This window comes from Ctenopharyngodon idella, chromosome 19 (assembly GCF_019924925.1).
Source record: "Ctenopharyngodon idella isolate HZGC_01 chromosome 19, HZGC01, whole genome shotgun sequence".
Lineage (NCBI taxonomy): Eukaryota > Metazoa > Chordata > Actinopteri > Cypriniformes > Xenocyprididae > Ctenopharyngodon > Ctenopharyngodon idella.
In genome coordinates, this window is record NC_067238.1 from 13,161,763 (window position 1) to 13,180,040 (window position 18,278).

General features: G+C 36.2%; 1 protein-coding gene across 3 annotated transcripts in view; it reads left to right on the top strand.

Annotated features, from left to right (window-relative positions):
- The first annotated feature begins 13,092 nt into the window (after nucleotides 1-13,092).
- Nucleotides 13,093-18,278, top strand: part of col11a2 (collagen, type XI, alpha 2) — a 36,352-nt gene continuing 31,166 nt past the window's right edge. For 2 of the 3 annotated variants that reach the window (XM_051871956.1, XM_051871957.1), the window contains exon 1: nucleotides 13,095-13,485. In XM_051871956.1, coding sequence (XP_051727916.1) covers nucleotides 13,404-13,485 — 82 coding nt within the window. In that variant the 5' untranslated portion in view covers nucleotides 13,095-13,403. Of the gene's footprint in view, nucleotides 13,486-18,278 lie in introns of all 3 variants that reach the window. The other variant, XM_051871954.1, reaches the window with a different exon arrangement.

The following is an 18,278-nucleotide window of genomic DNA, read 5'->3' on the forward strand; positions in this document are numbered from 1 at the left end:
TTTAAACACTTGACATCAAATTTCAAGCAGTATCGTAAAAATTTGAAATCGGTGACTATAATAAATCTAAAAAGCTATTAAACACCGTTCTAATTACTGTTTAGTTTGTGTATGGTTTTGTGACCTCGATCTACTACATTAAATGTTTGTACTTTTAAAAATACATTTTGAAATTAATTTGTCATTGAAAAATTGTAGTTACAACATCTAAAATATACATGTTGATATATAATATACTCATATCTATATATACATTTTAGCTTAAAATCTTAAAGGCATGTGAATTAAGCTCAAATTCTGTTTTGCCCTCTTTTACATCATATTGTTGATTTTTAAATTGGTCCTTCGCCTGTCTTTACTAAAAGAAACTCTTGAATTCTGAGGCAGTGGAGTTTTGTGTGTTTTGGGGGTCCCTCGGGCGCGTAGGTGAGTTGGTTTGGTCTTCAGTCCAGCAGGACCCCCGGGCTCTGAGCCGCTGCTGGCGCTGCAGTGTCGTGCTGTGGCCGCTAGAGGGAGGGCTTCTGCAACGTCACTCCTGTAATGTACCAATGACATTCTGCCTCAACTTTGACTCCTCCCTCACTTCCTTCTTCCTTCTTTTCTAAATTCTAGGCCACGCACGCAAAAAAAAAAGCAGAATTGATGAAAAGATGTAGTCTGAATGTCTAGGTTTAGCTCTTTAATGAGTCTTTTTTTTACCCTTTTTGTTTTTGTCTGTCAGAGAAATCTGTATCTCGTAATAAGCTATAAAAAAGATAAATAATCGGTCTCTCAACCTATCTTACATTTACTTTTACTCATTTGGCAGTCGCTTTTATCCAGTGCGACTTACAACTGAAGAACACAGCAAGCGATTCATATAAAGAGGCCTTATTTAGGCATTATCAGTATTGTATGTTATGATAGTATGACGCTTGAATTTTATAACTACCCACTGCTTTAGCCAAATAATATGTAATGTATGATGAGAATAAAATATATTTAGTATTCAATATGCGTCTTTTTTTTAACCTAAACCTGCACTCTTATCAAAAGCTTCTTTCCTGTGTGAGATGCGCCTGCAGTTCCTCCGTCCGCCGTCAGGTGGAGCTCTTACAATGACTTCTCTGTACTGGAATGATGAGGGCAGCATATTTTCACAGTTAGTATTTGCGCAGTAAACATTCTGCAGTTCTTAAACTGACGCCAAAACCTAATTCTTGACCATTTTTTAATTTCGTCTGCAACAATAGCTATTTCTGGCACATCTCACGACTACAGTAAGGCACAACAAGCATTTTTACTCTTAATTCTACCTTTCATCCAGTCAGTTGATTGTTGTGGGGTAAGATGTGTTATTGCTGAGCTGATGATTTGTTCACATTACCTATTCATTCAAGCAAAAAAAAAAAGGGTCTAATTTAAATAGGCTTTTTTTTTTTTAATTTGTAATATTTTATTGTAGCTTATAGGTTCCTTGAGCGCAGCTTGACATTAGTGAAACGTAACAATGCATTTACAGCTCTATTAAACTTAAAATAGCTACTCAGTTATCGGTTAAGTTACAAGGCAGCTCCACCTATCAGCCGGTGTGAGGTGAATGCAGGACAGAAACCTCACTGCTCTCTTTGAATGACCATCAATGTTCCTTAAAATGGAACTTCCCAGCAAAGTAGACCTTAGGTTGCCATATATTTCTTAATATATATTTTTAAATACATACTTAAAATTAAACGTTCTTCTTTGGAAGGGAATTTTGCAACTGTAAATATTCCACTGACTACAAGAAGTGGACACAATGATAAGATCATTTTATGACGGAGGAGTTTCGCTACTGAGCATTTGGTAAATTAGAGCTGCAGAGATGAGGGTTTTTTTTTGCAAATTAGCAGTATGTATCAGCCATAAGAGGTTTGCAAATTAACACTTTGGTTTGTGAGTTTAAACAGCAATGTAAGGAAGTGACAAAGTTCTTCAGAGCCTAAATAGCTGCTAATACTGCAGTGTATTGGCCACAGATACTTCAAGTCATTGTTCAAGTGAAATGGTTAAAAATAAGGATACTGAATCTTTAAGGAAAGTCCTGGATTCTTTTTCTTCAACAGTGGTTTAAAGTCATTATTCTGTCTGTCATCTACATTAATATTTTTTACTCATTCGGATCTGTGCTGAAGAATTGGCTTTTTATAGTTGTTTAGCATAGACTAAAATATAGACAAATTGCAGTCTTCTGCTGTGTGGTAGTGTGGATGTCCAAAGCTTTTTGTTCTCTTAAAAACATACTTCTACTTATAGTTCATTTTTTCAGAAATGTAAAGTTTTCTTGTGTAAGAGCACTGGAGAGAAAAAGAAAACAAGTGCACATGAGGATATACTAACCAACACTGTAATTCGTTATTTAAAAAAAAAAAAAAAAATTGCAAAAAATGCAGAATGGAAGGCAAGGTTTTAGTGTCTTGAAATACATTTTGGTTGTTGATTTAAAATAGAGCACTTGCTGACTGATTGTGTCATTTATTTTGTAATTATCCAGTGCAGACATGTATTTATTGGAAAAATTATTTTTCTAAATAATGACAACTTCATTTTGCTTCCTGCTATTAAAATGTGAACAAACAGAACAGTTGAAAATAAAGGAAATAAATGTGCCAGCGCTGGAAAAGAGAAGACATTTTGTAAGATTATCCGAAAAGGTGGAAAAAAAGAGTAATGATCAGAAACCAGACGATGGCAAGGAAAAGAGACGAGTTTATTATTCTATGTCGTTCACTGTTTGTTTCTTGATTGTCACTCACTAGATGCTGTTGTGGCAGCTGTGGTGCGGCTGGAAAAGTCAACTACATTGGAGTAACTGACGTTTATGCCATTTAGTTTTCCTGCTGGTAAGTTTTCTTGCAAAATGTATGATTGTTGTCTTATGAAGGCCTTGACCTGGTTACTCAGATAACACTATTTTTTATCCTGCAGATCTTGGCGTTATGAGACTCTAGAGATTTCACCAATTTTGGGGTTAGAAAGTTTTTTTTTTTTAAGACTTTAAAAAATGTATCAAAAGTGACAGTTTTGTGATATTTATAATCAACATCAATGCTGATGATAATAATAAGAAATAAGCACCATATCAGCATATTAATATTATAGGTCACACTTTAGTTCTCAATTCTCACTATTAACTAACTATTATATGACTTTTGCCTCAATAAACTCCTAATTAGATTATTAATAGTTAGTAAGGTAGTTGTTAAGTTTAGGTATTAGGTAGGATTAAGGGGTGTAGAATATGGTCATGTAGAATAAGGCATTAATATGTGCTTTATAAGTGCTAATAAACAGCCAATATTCTAGTAATATGCATGTTAATAAGCAACTAGTTAATAGTGAGAATTGGACCCTAAACTAAAGTGTTACCATATCAGGTCTTAATATATATATATTCAAATAGATAATAGTTCTTTCAAATTGTAATAATATTTCACAATATTACTGTTTTTACTGTATCTTTGATCAAATAAATGCAAATAAATGCCTTGGTGAACATAAGTGGAAGCTTGTGTAGGGGAATAAAAAATACAAATGGTAATTTTGACTTTTTATCTAACAATTCTGACATTTTTCTCAGAATTGTGAGATATAAACTCAGGATTGCGAGAAAAAAAGTCAGAATTGTGAGATTAATTTCAATTTTATATCTCACAGTTCTGACTTTTTTCTCGCAATTCTGTGTTTATATCTCAATTTTCTGAGAAAAAAGTTGCAATTACCTTTTTTTTTTTAAATCCATGGAGGAAACAAGCTTTCTTTTAAACATTAAAAAAATATCACCAACCCCAAACTTTTGAACTGTAGTGTGTGACTATTGAGTCAACTAAGACCATGAGACTCACTGAAAAGCAAATCTTGACCATATATCATAATTATAACTCTTGTACATTAACAAAATGTGATGGTACATTTAGTGTGCACTATAGCCTATACACACACACACACACACACACATATATATATATATATATATATATATATATTAAAGGGATGTCCCTAAATATACATGAGTTAAAACAGGTCATTTGCAACAAACCATATTTGATTTGGTTTGTTCAGTTTTAACACATTGTAGGACTAAATATCAAGTTAGGAGTCACTCTGGTTGTCTTGTAAAGGCCACAATCACATCTCTCCGTACCTCTCAATCTCTCCTTCTCTCTCCACTCCCATCAGGCTTCTACTGTACCTACCGCTCGCTGTGTGTCTCTCCCTTCCTGCCTCACAAAAGACCCCTCTGTTCTCTGTGCCTTACCCCGGCCACCCCACCCCCTTCCTCAACACCCAAGTGGTACATTCCCTTTCCTCCTCATCCTCCCCCTGGAGTGCGTGTCTCATTGACCGGTCCCATTGTGGAGCTCTTCTCCTCACCTTTAGCTTTAGTTTGGCTACAGAGGTGCATTATTACAGTACAGTGTGCGGATAGTCTGTGCTGCAGACACCTCAAGCTGATGTGTTAGCCCTGACTCGACAAACAGACCTGTTGTTTCATACATGCTGTAGAGCACAGCGTAACGATAAGACGTTTGTCTCTTACAGCTCTGCAGATACAACTTAAACACTAAGTATATACACAACCTTTCAAAACTTTAGGGTTGGTAAAGATTTTATTAATGTTTGAAAGAAGTCTCTTATGCTCACCAAGGCTGCATTTTTTAAAAAAAATCTAAAATATAGTAAAAACTGTGATATTGTGAAATATACATTGTAAAATGAGTACTTTTTATATATATTTTCGAATTAAATTTATTCCTGTGGTACAAAGCTGAATTTTCAGCATCATTACTCCAGTCTTCAGTGTCACATGATCCTTCAGAAATCATTCTAATATGCTGATTTGCTGTTGAAAACAGTTGTTTTTGTGGAAACCACAATACATATTTGTTCAGGATTCTTTGTCTTTACTTTTGTCTTTTACCTTTTGATCAATTTAATGCATCCTTGCTGGAAAAAAAAAACTTACTGACCCCAAAGTTTTGAACGGTAGTGCACATTGTTTTTGTAAAGTTTTGCTTAAAGGCATAATTCACTCAAAAATGAAAATTATCCCATGATTTACTCACCCTCGAGTTAACCTTAGGTGTGTATGACTTTCTTCTTTCATGCGAACACAATTAGAGTTATTCTAAAATATCCTTGCTCTTCCAAGCATTATAATAGTAGTGAATGGTGCTCCTGATTTTGAAATCCAAATAATTGCATCCATCCATCATAAAAGACATCCACATGGCTCCAGGGGGTTAATAAAGGCCTTCTGAAGTGAAGTGGTGGGTTTTTGTAAGAAAAATATCCATATTTAAATCTTTATAAACTAAAATAAGTAGCTTCCGGCAGACAGTCTATGCAAATCAACTGACGCATGATGCATTTAAGAATGCCGAAGCACGGAGGATAGAGCAAAACAAAACACCAGTCATGAATCAGAAGTCTAAAATGAGAATTTTTAAGGAGAAATGTCAGAGAATTTTGATATAAGAGAAGAGGAGCTTGATTTTGTTGCCCAGCCCTATTTGTTTAAACCGCGAGAGGTGTCAAAGCTTACAATACTCCTACATCATTCATCACGTCAGAAGTTTTTGACACAAGTCGACTTCTGTCTGCTGAAATCTAGTTATTTTAGTAAAAAAGTTTTAAATATGGATATTTTTTCTTACAAAACCCATTGCATTATTTCAGGTCTTTATTATCCTCCTGGTGTCGTATGGATTACTTTTATGATGGATGGATGCACTTTTTTGGACCATTTACATTATAAAGCTTGGAAGAGCCAGGATATTTTTTAATATAACTCTGATTGTGTTCATCTGAAAGAAGATAGTCATATACACCTAGGATGGCTTGAAGGTGAGTAAATCATGGGATCATTTTAATTTTTGGGTGAACTATCCCTTTAATGGTTGCACAGCTAGCTGCTGATCGGGAGGGTTTTTCCTGCAATTAGTTTTCTGGAAATTGCTTGTTGTTTTTGTAAAAACTTTCTGCTAAATTACATGTAAACTCTGTTCCAAAAGCCTGCCAGATGTCTTGCTGTCTACTGCCTTAATCGGCAGCTACCTAAGGTGGCATTCTAACCGCAATGGAACCCCATAAGCAGTTCCACACGGAATCTGCACCCACTGAACTCCAGAAACTCCACTGATTCCTGTGGAATTGGAATGTTTATGATTCACAAAGTTCTTAATATCTTATGTGATTATTTGATATTTAAAATGATGACATTTTCAGCTTGCTTCAACACATTTTACCATGTTTAAATCTGTTCCAAATCCAGTCTGCACATTCACCAGAACCTGATTTCACCATGTGCAACATGTTCCTGGATCAACATCTTTGTTGATCCTGTCACAACATTCCAATAAACCAATCAGATTTGAGAGTTTACAGTTTATGTCAAGTTTAGGCTTACAACCTGGGTTAGGTGCTTCTACATCAGTGTTATTCACCTATAATTTCACTCAGATTTTAGGGATAATTTATGTGTAGGGTTAGGTTTAGGGGTAGGGCTGTGGTTAGGATTAAATTTTCGGACAGGAATGTTGTTCCAGGATCAACAAAATATGTTGACCCAGGAACGTGTTTGGAGCTCTCTACATAGCATGCATCACACATGATAAACCCATCATGACATCTGGCTAGAGCAAGCATCCATTCAGTGAATACATTTCAAATTGGGATGGTTGTTGTAATGCTCAGGGCTGGAAAGATGCAGATGCGTTTTTAAATGTTTAGACTTTTTGAAGATTTTTCCTTTTCAGTCATCTTAGATATCCATATTAATCATTCATCTGAAAGCATTCTGTATTTAGATTTGCCAGATTTTGTATTTTTGCCAAAAAAGAAAATGTCTACATTTACAATGTGATGGTTCATGTGGGTAAGCAAACTTTAAAAACCTTATAGTTTTTTAAATTTCTCTTTTATATTTTAGCTTGTTACTCGCCATGAAAATAGAGTGCAATAGTTCATTCATTTTCTCCATAGGGAAATAGATTTTTAACCATAACTTAAAAACCTATCGTAAACTACGAGGTTGTTAATTGGTGGTATTTGCTTCTGCTGAAGCCATCAGCTCACTTTATTTCAGCTTATTTAAAAAAAAAAATGTTTAAAAGAGGAATTCCTGGTGAAAAACTACATTACCCATGATGCTGTACAGAAAATTACACCAATCAGAGTCAAAAAAGCAAAATAGCTCTTTAGCTCCACCCACTCTCATGAAGCACTGTGAATGACACAATCGAGTCGATCTCTCAAAATACTTAAATATTTATATTTGTATGCATATTTTGCAATGAACTTAAATGTATTGTTTATATACATTTGTAAATTAGTAGTTTAATATTTCTCCATCATTTTTAATTCGATTATGCTGTTTGCAGTGCTTCATGGGATTGTAGTTCTTTCCCTCACTAAAGCCTTTAAGTACGCAATCTTGTACCTTGTCAGATTTTTGAAAACTGTTTTGATTAAAATCAAAGTTTATAATGTTCTGATTCACCTCGTAACTGGTTGGCTTGGTTAATGGAATATAATGCTTGAACAGAGACTTCCAAAATACCTATGGGAAAAATGAATGGAAAAAATACTTACGGAACTAGCACCACTGAAAGAGGGGGCAGACATTAATGCACAGCCGACATGCTGGCATGGCATTAGAACACCATCCAACAAACCAACTTAAGGGCAAGGCCCTTTTCCCATAAATTATTAGGTGACTCACTTTTGATTTTTACTTTTCTTGACATTTATAGTAAAATTACATGTATTGTCGTTTAAATATAATTTTTATCATACCCAATTAACCAATTAGCTGTTTTTCCTGTAGAATTTGTTATTCAAATTATTGTTACATTAATTTTTTACATTAATTGTTTACTTTTTCTACAGTATGGAACTACATAGACAGTGGATGGTCCTCTTTTACTGCTTGTTTCAAATGAGATTTTGTAATGCAATTTGGTATTTCTTTTAGGAAATCCTCTCTCTCTGTCCTCTCCATCACCGTCCCCTCCCTTGACTCATCAGTATGTCCCTAAATTTCCACTTCAGTCAGTGGGTCATATGAATCGACCTCCTCCCTTCTGCTCATGACTCCCTTAATTCCACCTTTCTCTCTCTCTCTCTCTCTCTCTCTGGGTAAATACTGTTTGATCCCTCTCTCTCTCCCTCCATCAATAGGCCTCATTCATTCCCTCTCTCCCGCTGCATGCCATAGGACCCCCTCACCATCCCTATTCATTCCAATGATTTTTTTTTTTCCCTCCGTGAAGTTTTCCGTGACTTCTCAAATAGTTAACTACCTGTTCTCTCTCTTTTCACATCATCTTTTTCCATAGTCATTTTTAGTCTTTCTCTTCTCCGTCTTTCTCCCACACTTGTTTGTTTCACCTGTTTGGAATAAATGTAGTTAGATCTATGACATTGGTCATTAAGCTATGATAAACATTAAACTATTAAACATTAATCTGTGCCAGCAAAAATTACCTTTTTATGAATGGCTTTCATAACAGCTATAAAAAATTCATGTGTGGGTTACTTATATTTGAGTGAAGTTTCAACTTTGTCCCAAAGATTAATAGACAAAAAAGGAGAAAAAAAAATAGACACATGTTGACAAAGTAAGAATTTAATGCTATTAAATCAATGTTTGTACCATAGTTCATATTATTTGGTCTTGGAAAAATGTAATGAGAAATATGAGTTCATAATGAGATCTCTGACTTTTAGTTGCAGTATTTTTGGGAAGTATTTTGGGTCTTTTTCTCAAGAAGAAAATCTGAGGTGAACAAAATGAGGTAAAGTCTCCTTTTGCAGTATTTTTTAGGAGAAACTATAGCATTTTTGTTCTGAAAACTCCATTACATGAGCTGTCAATGTATGTTCTATTCCTGTATACTTATATAAGTAGCCGTTTAATATTGTTTAATAGTCACCATTACTGAGACGGTTGAAAAAGTTGAAGAAAAATTGCTTAATGATGCATAATTGTGCTAAATGATCTGAGGCGCAGCCACATTTAGAAAGTCCGAAAAAATGAGTCAAACCGAAAGCTTATGTGTGTTCACATGTTCGCACATACTATAATAATCTGAGCAATAAACAAACAAACATTTATTTGTTGGTGCTTTAAACTCTTACTAGCATAGCTGATGGTTTGATAGCCATATGCAGCTCTCATATACAAGCTGACACAGCAACCATTTAGCTTGCAAACATTTGCTAACCTTCTAGCCGGCCTTTAGTCTCAGCCTTCCCATTTCACAGGCTGGTCTGGGCGTACATGAGGCCGGTATCCAAAATCACTGATCCATTCTCTTTAGCTCTCTCATTTTGTGCTCATATATCTGAGTCTCTACTTACTGGGAGCTCTGTGTAGCGTAATACAGAGGTACATACATAGCCAATTATTTTCAATGCTCCTGCTGTAACCCTGTACCAACCCAGTCCATTTCCTCGCAAACACACACACACAAACATACACATGCCAATCTATTTCCTTCTCCCCCCTTCTCCGATCTATTTTGGTGTGTTGTAGTGGGCAAGGGTGTGTGTGCGTGGTTTGCAGCCCTGCCCAGTAAAATACAGACTTTTTAAGGAAGTCTGCAATATAATCTGGTCGCTTTATTGTAATTACAAGGTCCCCATTTTGGAAATAACCAGGCTGTCCGCAAGCACTTGCCGTGTCTGTCTCCAAGGAAAACTTGAGCTTTGCTTTCGTGTGCCCCCCACTGAATTGGTTAGTGCCCGGCACGTAGCCCTATCGGTAGATAATTCATTTTCTCTCACACGCGGCGAATTTAATTTGCTCGCTCAGATGTTGTCATAAAATCTGTTAGCATGGGTGGCCAACCAAAACCTACACAACCGCATGGCTAGTGGCCTATCGTCAAACCCTGGAATTACTGTGGACAAATTAGTAGGCTGTATTAATCTGAACAGCTGAATTCACTCAAGGTGGGGAAACATCTGTCTTGAGGATTTCTGTCAAAGTCTGAGTGGGTTTTTACCTTTTTCTTTCTAATAAAAGGTTTTAGTGCTTTTGCCTTGTACATGGTTTGTACACATGCCAAGACATTATGTCAGTCGCCTATTTATGTGAATGTTCTCAAGGTACTTTGCAGTGTTTGAGTCAAAGTTGCGCTTCAGTTTTTCTGGATGTAAACTAGTCTCAGGCCATTTCAACCCCAGGTGTATTTTTATATCTTCTCAAGGTCCATGTTCACCTGTACGTCAACTTCTCAATGTTCACATGCTCAACCATATATTCAGACAGACCAAGTGGATGCTGTTTTAATACATTTAGCTGTTTTAATTGCATTTAGTTGGAGATTATCATTTTTTTATATAATGTGGTTCATGATTAAACTGTAATTATGAACAACAAACTGCTCATTTTTATCCTCCCTAGCAGTTAGGTTTAGCATGAGTGCTAATTTAAAAAAAAAGAAAGCAATCATTTAGAAGATTAATCTGCATACCCACACAACCCTTTATAAAAGTGCTCTGATTTGCTATATATTATCTTCAGCAGTGGTATAATACACCTGATTCCCACTTTCCACCCACATCCTCATTTTCCATGATCTTTTCTCACATTTTTAAAAATACCTTTATTCTTTCTCACATTCTCCTCTGGCCTCTCTGTGTCAATGGGAACACCACAGATTTAAAGCGTATGATTATACTGTTTTATTATAGAAACTCTAGAGTGAACCAGCCAGAGGCCTTACAAAAACACATGCCATGATTGTTTATGGATTGTCTCACTTAGACCATAATGGGCCACGGGACATAAGAAGCACTGATTTGAATCACTTTTTTACTGTAAATTAGAATATCCCTACAAGGAAAAAGCTCTTGTCAGCTCCTAATAGTCTTACTATGAGTTTTAATATTCATAAAAGTACAAAGTGCAGGCCATATTGTGATTAGTGGCTGCTGACAGTATGGCATTTTATTACCAGTCAATGGCAACCATTCAAAAAATGTTTTTGCTTTTTTTTTTTTTTTATCCGTTTGAGGAACCTCAGACTCGTATATAAGGGTTGTTTCTTCAAAAGCAAGTGGCTTATAAAGATCCTTGGACAGAGCACAGGCGTAACCTAAATAAATGACTGGGTTTCCTTTTTTATCCCTACTTTGAAGAACTGACGTTTACTGCATCTATAGGAGGCAGTGAGAGAGAAAACGAAGGAGAGACATCAAAATGAACTAGTTTCTTTGGTGTATCGGAGATCAAATAGCAAAATGAGAGAAAGCACATGATTACACTCATTGCATTCTGACTCATGTCACTAAAGTATAATCTAAGGGTTAGACTATAGGCCTACTTTTATGAACTACTTAAAGCAAAAGCAAATAGCCTATAGGCTACTGTAGCTATAAATTATTTTAAATTGAACCACTTTTGATACTGAGGCTGTGAAAAAATGGAATGAATTTGAATAAAACAACTTTTATAAGTAAGATTACCAGTGAGACTGCACTAAAAAAACTGCTTTCACTTGGTTACAAATTAAGCTGCTCGAGCGCTTCCTTTAGGATCAGAATGGGAAGGCACGTCGGCAAAACATAACGTAACATACTGTCATATCACTTCATTATAGATTTTTACATCATATAGGCCTACACTGTAAAAAATATTCCGTAGTTTTTACAAAATAATTTTGGCAGCTGTGGTTGCCAGAATAATTTTGTAAAAAATACAGAAAAACTGTAAACACATTTACAGAACAAACTGTCAATTTTACAGTATAAAACTGTAATTTACAAACAAGAAAATTTGAATGTAAACAAGTAAATTCAACAATGCACACTACTAAAATCTGTTTTGTACCTTTAACATATACTGACAACCACCATAATAATGCAGGTGGTAAAAGAGAAAGCCACATGAAGAATCAGAGTTCATCACAAATAGCTTTTCCACGAGCTGAAGTATATACTAATGTAAAGAGGGTGCAAAGAGTCATTCATGCAAACGCAAAACACCATCATGGTAACCCACAACACTTACATAATGCAATAAACATTCATTAAACAACAGAAGATGTGACATAAAACCCTAATGTACATAACTGATAACAAAAACTATTAAGAAACATGATTTTTTAAACAAAATACTTTCAAATGTGGAGTGTCACACAGGGAATTGTGGGAATATCAGTTTACAGTTTTTGACTGTAAATTATACATTGATTTGTTCTTTTTTACTTCTAAAAATTGTAAAATTTACAGCATTTTACTGTGAAAATTACATAAAATGTCTGGTAAGAGCTTTTACAGTTTTTCCCTGTATATAGTACTGGAACATACCGTTAACCTATTTACAACTTTTTTCCATAGCGTTTTTACAATATTTTACTGTTAAAATCACATTCATTTTTTACAGTGTATGTATTACACAAAAAACTGTGTTTTGTTTTAATGTCTTTGACACAAATGACGTTGCGCGAGACGAACCAATTTGCGCGCCAAAAATTACTGACAGAAAAAGTAAACGGACTGAAAGTCATTCATAATTTGCATACAATAAACATTTCTTCAATAATTGTCTATGACTAACTGAAATGAAGTTTTGCTGACCGAGCTAAACGTTCATTTCGTTTCGTACCTGCTGGCGTGGTCATTTTGACTAACCGATTTGGACCGAGCTATGAAAAAGGCAGGAAAGATGGTGCATGACGTCACGAGCGGATAAGGATCTGATTGGCTGCCGAAATTCTTCATGCCTACGGACCCATCGGTCCTACATGGTTCAGCTGTCTAACAGAAATAAATAGAGAAAAATAAACTGACTGATCTACATGCCAATCGTTGGCACGCCAACATAAAACAGCTCATTTGAAGAATGCAGATATTTTGGGCTATATAGATCCTTGATGATTTCTTGAAATGCACGTCTGTCGACACGTAACGAACGTGTAGAAAGCCGCAGAAGTCCGTATGCATGAATTTCCCTCCCTCTTTTTTTACTCTCTACCCTCTCATTCACTCTCTCTCTCTCCACACACACACACACACACACACGCTCCCTCGCATTTCGTGGGAGAAAGTAAGAAGAGGGAGAGAGAAAGAGAGAGATTGAGAGAGAGTGATTTGAAGTCTCTCTCTGCTCTCTCCGCTTTTCTGTTCACTCAGACTCAATGGGGCTCTAGCATTAGGGGTTTCAAGCTGTAAAACTGCATATTTATTACCCGTTCCCTTCTTTCTATTTAAGTTTTGTACATAGCCTAACACAGATAACTTATTGAAGAATAAGGTGGGTGTGCGTCTCTTAAGGCGCACCAAGTTCCTTAAAGGCTCGAAAAAGAACGAAAAAGCTAATTTTGAAATTATCCTGCCTTGTAGTCCAACCAAACCGGTCAAAAAACTTGGGAACTATGGATATTCGGAAGAAGCGGAGGCCGTGGTGCATGGAGACCTCGTTCGTGCTCCTCCTGTGCCTTTCTCTGGCACAAGCAGGTGAGCTTTTTGCTTTTTTGGGGTGTTTGTGGGATTTGACATGATTTATGCACAGGTCATTATACCTCAATGCAACAGTTGGTGTTGATGCGCTTTTACGCACTCGATAGGCTAAACGGTGAGATTACAGGTGACTAGCTGCTGTGTATTTGTGTTTTCAAGAAGATGCATAAATAAGTTTTATTGATTTCACTTCTCAGTTATGTTGTAGGTTACTCTTAATTTTGTTGATAGCCTATATGCTTGTGGATGTTGTTAAATTTTAGTGAGCTCACATTGGCTATGTTGGTTCGTCAGTTAACATCATTCGTTTATCTTGTCAGAATTTGTCAAGAGCTGAAATATACACAACTATAGGCCCTTTAGTTGAGCTCCAGGCCTCGTTGGCACACATTTAGTGTGGCATCCCCGGCGGGGGCATAGGATAGGACGGTGCTTTCACTGACAGGGTTCACATCCTTCATTTCAGAGAGCAGCACCTTGAGGTGTCGTTTGTTGTTTATAGCGCAAACAATGAATAGCCTAATCGTAGCTAGCCTACCCGTATGTCAAAGGATATAGTTTACATTTTTATTTACAGTTTTATTTTTTTATTTGTTTTATTTTTAAACATATTAGGCTTATTAGTTTTATTAATTACGTTCTCTGGGATGCTTCTCGGCATTCAGAATATTTCTGAATGTAGGCTATCATATTTCTGAATAATGACCGTTGCTCCTACAGCAACACTTTATAAATGACCACTAATCCGGTGGTCGTATAGCATATTCTGTCTCTTCGGGATATTTCAATTTAATTTATTATCCTCTTCAAGTTGTTTCAAGACCTTTGCGACGGTGTCCTAATCACCCTGTCGAGTTTGTTTGGCATTTTTCCTTATATGTAGGCTACTAGACTATTTGACACCTGTTCCGCACTGTGTAAAGTTAGTTTTATTAATAAGATTGTCGCAGTCTTTCTTCATAAATCTTATGAACATTATAGTTTTTTTATTATTATAAAAAGATCCCCCTTTTTATTCCCCCAGTTATTTATTTCATTTACAACACCCGACAAGACGTACTGCACATTAATAGTTCATTTTTTACAAAATCGTTAGCTGGAAACAATAATGAAAAACTGCGATTCTAGTGTCCACCACTACTAGGTGAGTGGCGCTCGAGATTCGGCTGTTTTTCCAAAGACGTTATTTGTACAGTAAGTAGCAGTAGACATAAACCGATATAATGTATTTTCATATATGAAATTAGTACAGATTTGATTCAGTTTTAATATGCGTATAGTTGACTGAAGAAAAAAAAAAAAAAAAGTTAAAAACAAAACATTAGATGATGGCGCGCACCTAATGTCCCTCAGGCATGTTTGTAATTCCAGATTGCTGATTTGATCGCGCTTTTTTCTTCCCTTGAGTATTTGGAGGAAGTCTGAATATTTGTACCTCGTATGAGTAGGTTATTATTCTGCCCTGTGGTGGAGAGATGGAGTGAATGAGTTAGTGTCTCCGTGTGTGAGCTCAGTGATATTTGTGTAAACGTACACGTCTGTTACACCTGAAGAATTTTCCACAGTATGCCCGTTTTAGGCCAGTGAAAGTTGCACTGTGAATATTCCTCATCCTGCTGTCTCTAGTTGATAAATCATCTATGCTTTTTTAAATTACCAGTAAGAAACCAGGTTATGTTGCTTAAAATGGTGAGCCCCAAAATATTATGGAAACCAAAGCCACTATTAAGGATTTACTTTTTAAGTCCAAGTCCATTTATTTCTGCTAGTGTCCTCGAGCGCTCAACATTGTTCCATATTGTTGAATTTGGGACAGCAGACAGACTTTTGTTTTGAGAGTGTAGTGATTTTTAGGTGGGGAATATTTATTTAACGTGGATGTTCCTTCAACCTCATTTCAAAGGCAGCACTCTCAAAGAACGGTCTGTCTCATTTCTGTTAACCAAAACACCTCAACCAAATGCAGTGCTGGGGACTGAATGGAACCACTGTGTGTAAGGGAAATGCCCGGAATATTCGTATATTCGTAGCACGTGAGAAAAGACTGTCTTCATGGGTGTGTCCGTCATTCCTGACAATTTCGTGAAATGAAAGCAGCATATCATTGTGTGTTACTTTCATTCCTAATCTTCCCCTCACTAACTTGAAATAAATTTGGAATATGAAGGCCAAAGTTTAATGGGTACTCTTCAGATCTCTTATTAGATTTGTTGAATTTGCGATTTATGGATGGAAACGGCACAATAGGGTCACTATTACTATTGTGAATACTTGGTAGGCCTATTAAACTTGATTGTATTGTTTGTACATGAATGATAACTCAACTCAAATTAATTGTTGTGGCGAGCTGTGCTATTAGTTTTCTAGGCGATCAGACTTAGTGCACAATTATTTCTTTATTATTCTTCACACATTTCTGAAAACAAAACTAACTCCAGTCATCCAACAGCAGGGTTTTCAGCTGTAGGAACCTTTCCACACTTTAACCACAACAGGGCCTCCAGAAGCCTCACACTTCCACAAATGGCTCTGTTGACAACAATACAGTTCCTTTGGTTGAAGAAGCACAGCTTTGTGGTATGTTTCAGAGAGATAGGTAGTCATCACATCCTCAAGATTCAGTCCACACAATCTTTTTTGGAAATAGATGTTTTTTGGCTCATAGAAGGTCATAGAAAGTTGGCATATAATAATTTGAGCCATTAATACCTTATATAGATCACTGGATCTCCTTTCCAGGCATGTTTCATTGTATTATGCAGATGTTCTGGAAAAATGGAAACATCCAATGAAAATTACTTTACCGGGATTGTTGCAGAAGGTTTTATATCTCACAAAAGTTCTGTATTTCAAGGTTAGTTTAAAATAAGTTTTATTTTAGAATGGGCCCAACACATGCTCAAGCTTCTTAGCACCACATCTAAAAGATTCACTGAGCACATAATAAGCACCCTCATCTCATCCTTTAGTCTGGCTTAGTACATTTTTTGTACATGTCTCATGATTGTAGCTCTGGATATACGGTTGCATCTTTATAGTTTGAAGTTGATGAAAGTTGTCTGTTTTCACACTTCTGTGCTTAAGATAAGATAAAGGTGATCAAACTAATTGTCAATAACCAAATGTAAGAAATTATGATTCAAAATGTTTGCAAAACATTGCTAACCATATTGTCTCAGTTTGAGTAATTCTCAGGATATTTCCGGTAAAGTATATTAATTTTTGTCTGGGTAATATATGCTTTGGTTTACAGTGAAAGGTGTATACAGTAGCTGTGGGAAGTCTGTATAAACACTCAATCTTTTTTAGTTTACATGATGTTTAATATAGTGGCCATGTGGTCAGTTTATCCATCCTGGCAGTGCCAAGCAGAGGCACTCTGTGCACCCACACTGACTCATACTGAACCACACTGACCCAGACTTATAATGTATAATCAATTTATGGCCTTTGTTTAAGGAAGTTTATGTTCTAATGCAGTTTTTAGCCGACTTCCAAGGAGCCCTCCATCTCTAGGGCATGAGAATATCATTTATCAAACAAAATAGCAAAGAATCTTTTGAAAATATGGCTACATGCATTTTTTTTTTTAAGTTGAATTGGTTTCTGCACTACAATTGAATAGACAGCACAAATGAACTGGCCTATTGCTTAGAGGTACTTGTTCTCTAATTGTCTTAAAAATCTCATATGGTTTATTTAATAAAAGCACTAAATTATCAGTTCCTGAAAAGAAAAGCATCAGTAGTCAGGCTAATGCACTTGTGCCAGGCTTTTTTTAACCTTTCATCATGATCAACCACACTAACACACTTGGCAATCTGCGAACATTAAATGCTCGTTTGATATATATGTCTCTGTAACCCCATATTATGCCAGGAGTTGGTATGATGGCATAGCTGTCTGTGTATTATAAATAAATCATAAATATAGAGAGCCATGATTTAAATTATAACCTCCAGACAGGCCTGTACATGCACGCCTAACTATTGCGGTTGGCGGGAATAGAGAACGAGACAGGAGAGACAGATCCCGACAGTGTGATGGAATTATCTTCATGTCTTTTGCATCTTTTTGAAGTTGAATCTGTTTGCGGTTTGTTGTCACAGTTGTTTAATACATTCAGAAATGTCTTCTCCTTGAACATTTCAGAAATGTTGAACCTTTTCTCCATTTTCATCCTACACCTCTTTCTCTGCTGCTTCATCACACTCAAAACAAGGGCATCTTTGTGAGACAGTAAAGGTGAGAGTTGAAAGATCAAGGTGTCAGGTGGTATGGCTTGCTGGTATTTAGCACAGTTGTTTTAAGCTCACAAGAAGGACAGCCAGAAGACAGTAGAGGGTCAGAAAGAGAAGATGGAGGATCCGATTCTTGGGTCTTCTGGAATGTTCTCATCACATGTTCATGACAGAGTTCTGATGGAAGTTTGTTTAGAAATGTTTGGGGTCACCTTGACTGGCAATGACTTACTGTTTGGAATGTTTGTACTAGGTCTTGTTCATTGAAAGCTATTGTCTGCTTGTGTTTGCAGTGTGTGTGAGCATACACTGTTTGTTTGTGTGAATGCTTTGTGAGAGAACGCATCCAGTGACTCTTGGTTTCAGACATTCAAGGACATGTCTACAATGTAGAACATACTTCTGGCCAAGCTCTTTGCTGTGTGTACTTATATCTCTATTCAGTGCTGGGATTTGGTAGATACAATAAAAGAAATAATGTATTTTGTAATAAATGCATGGCTTAGTAGTGGTAATAGACCAATTAAGGTTGATTAATCAGCTGATATA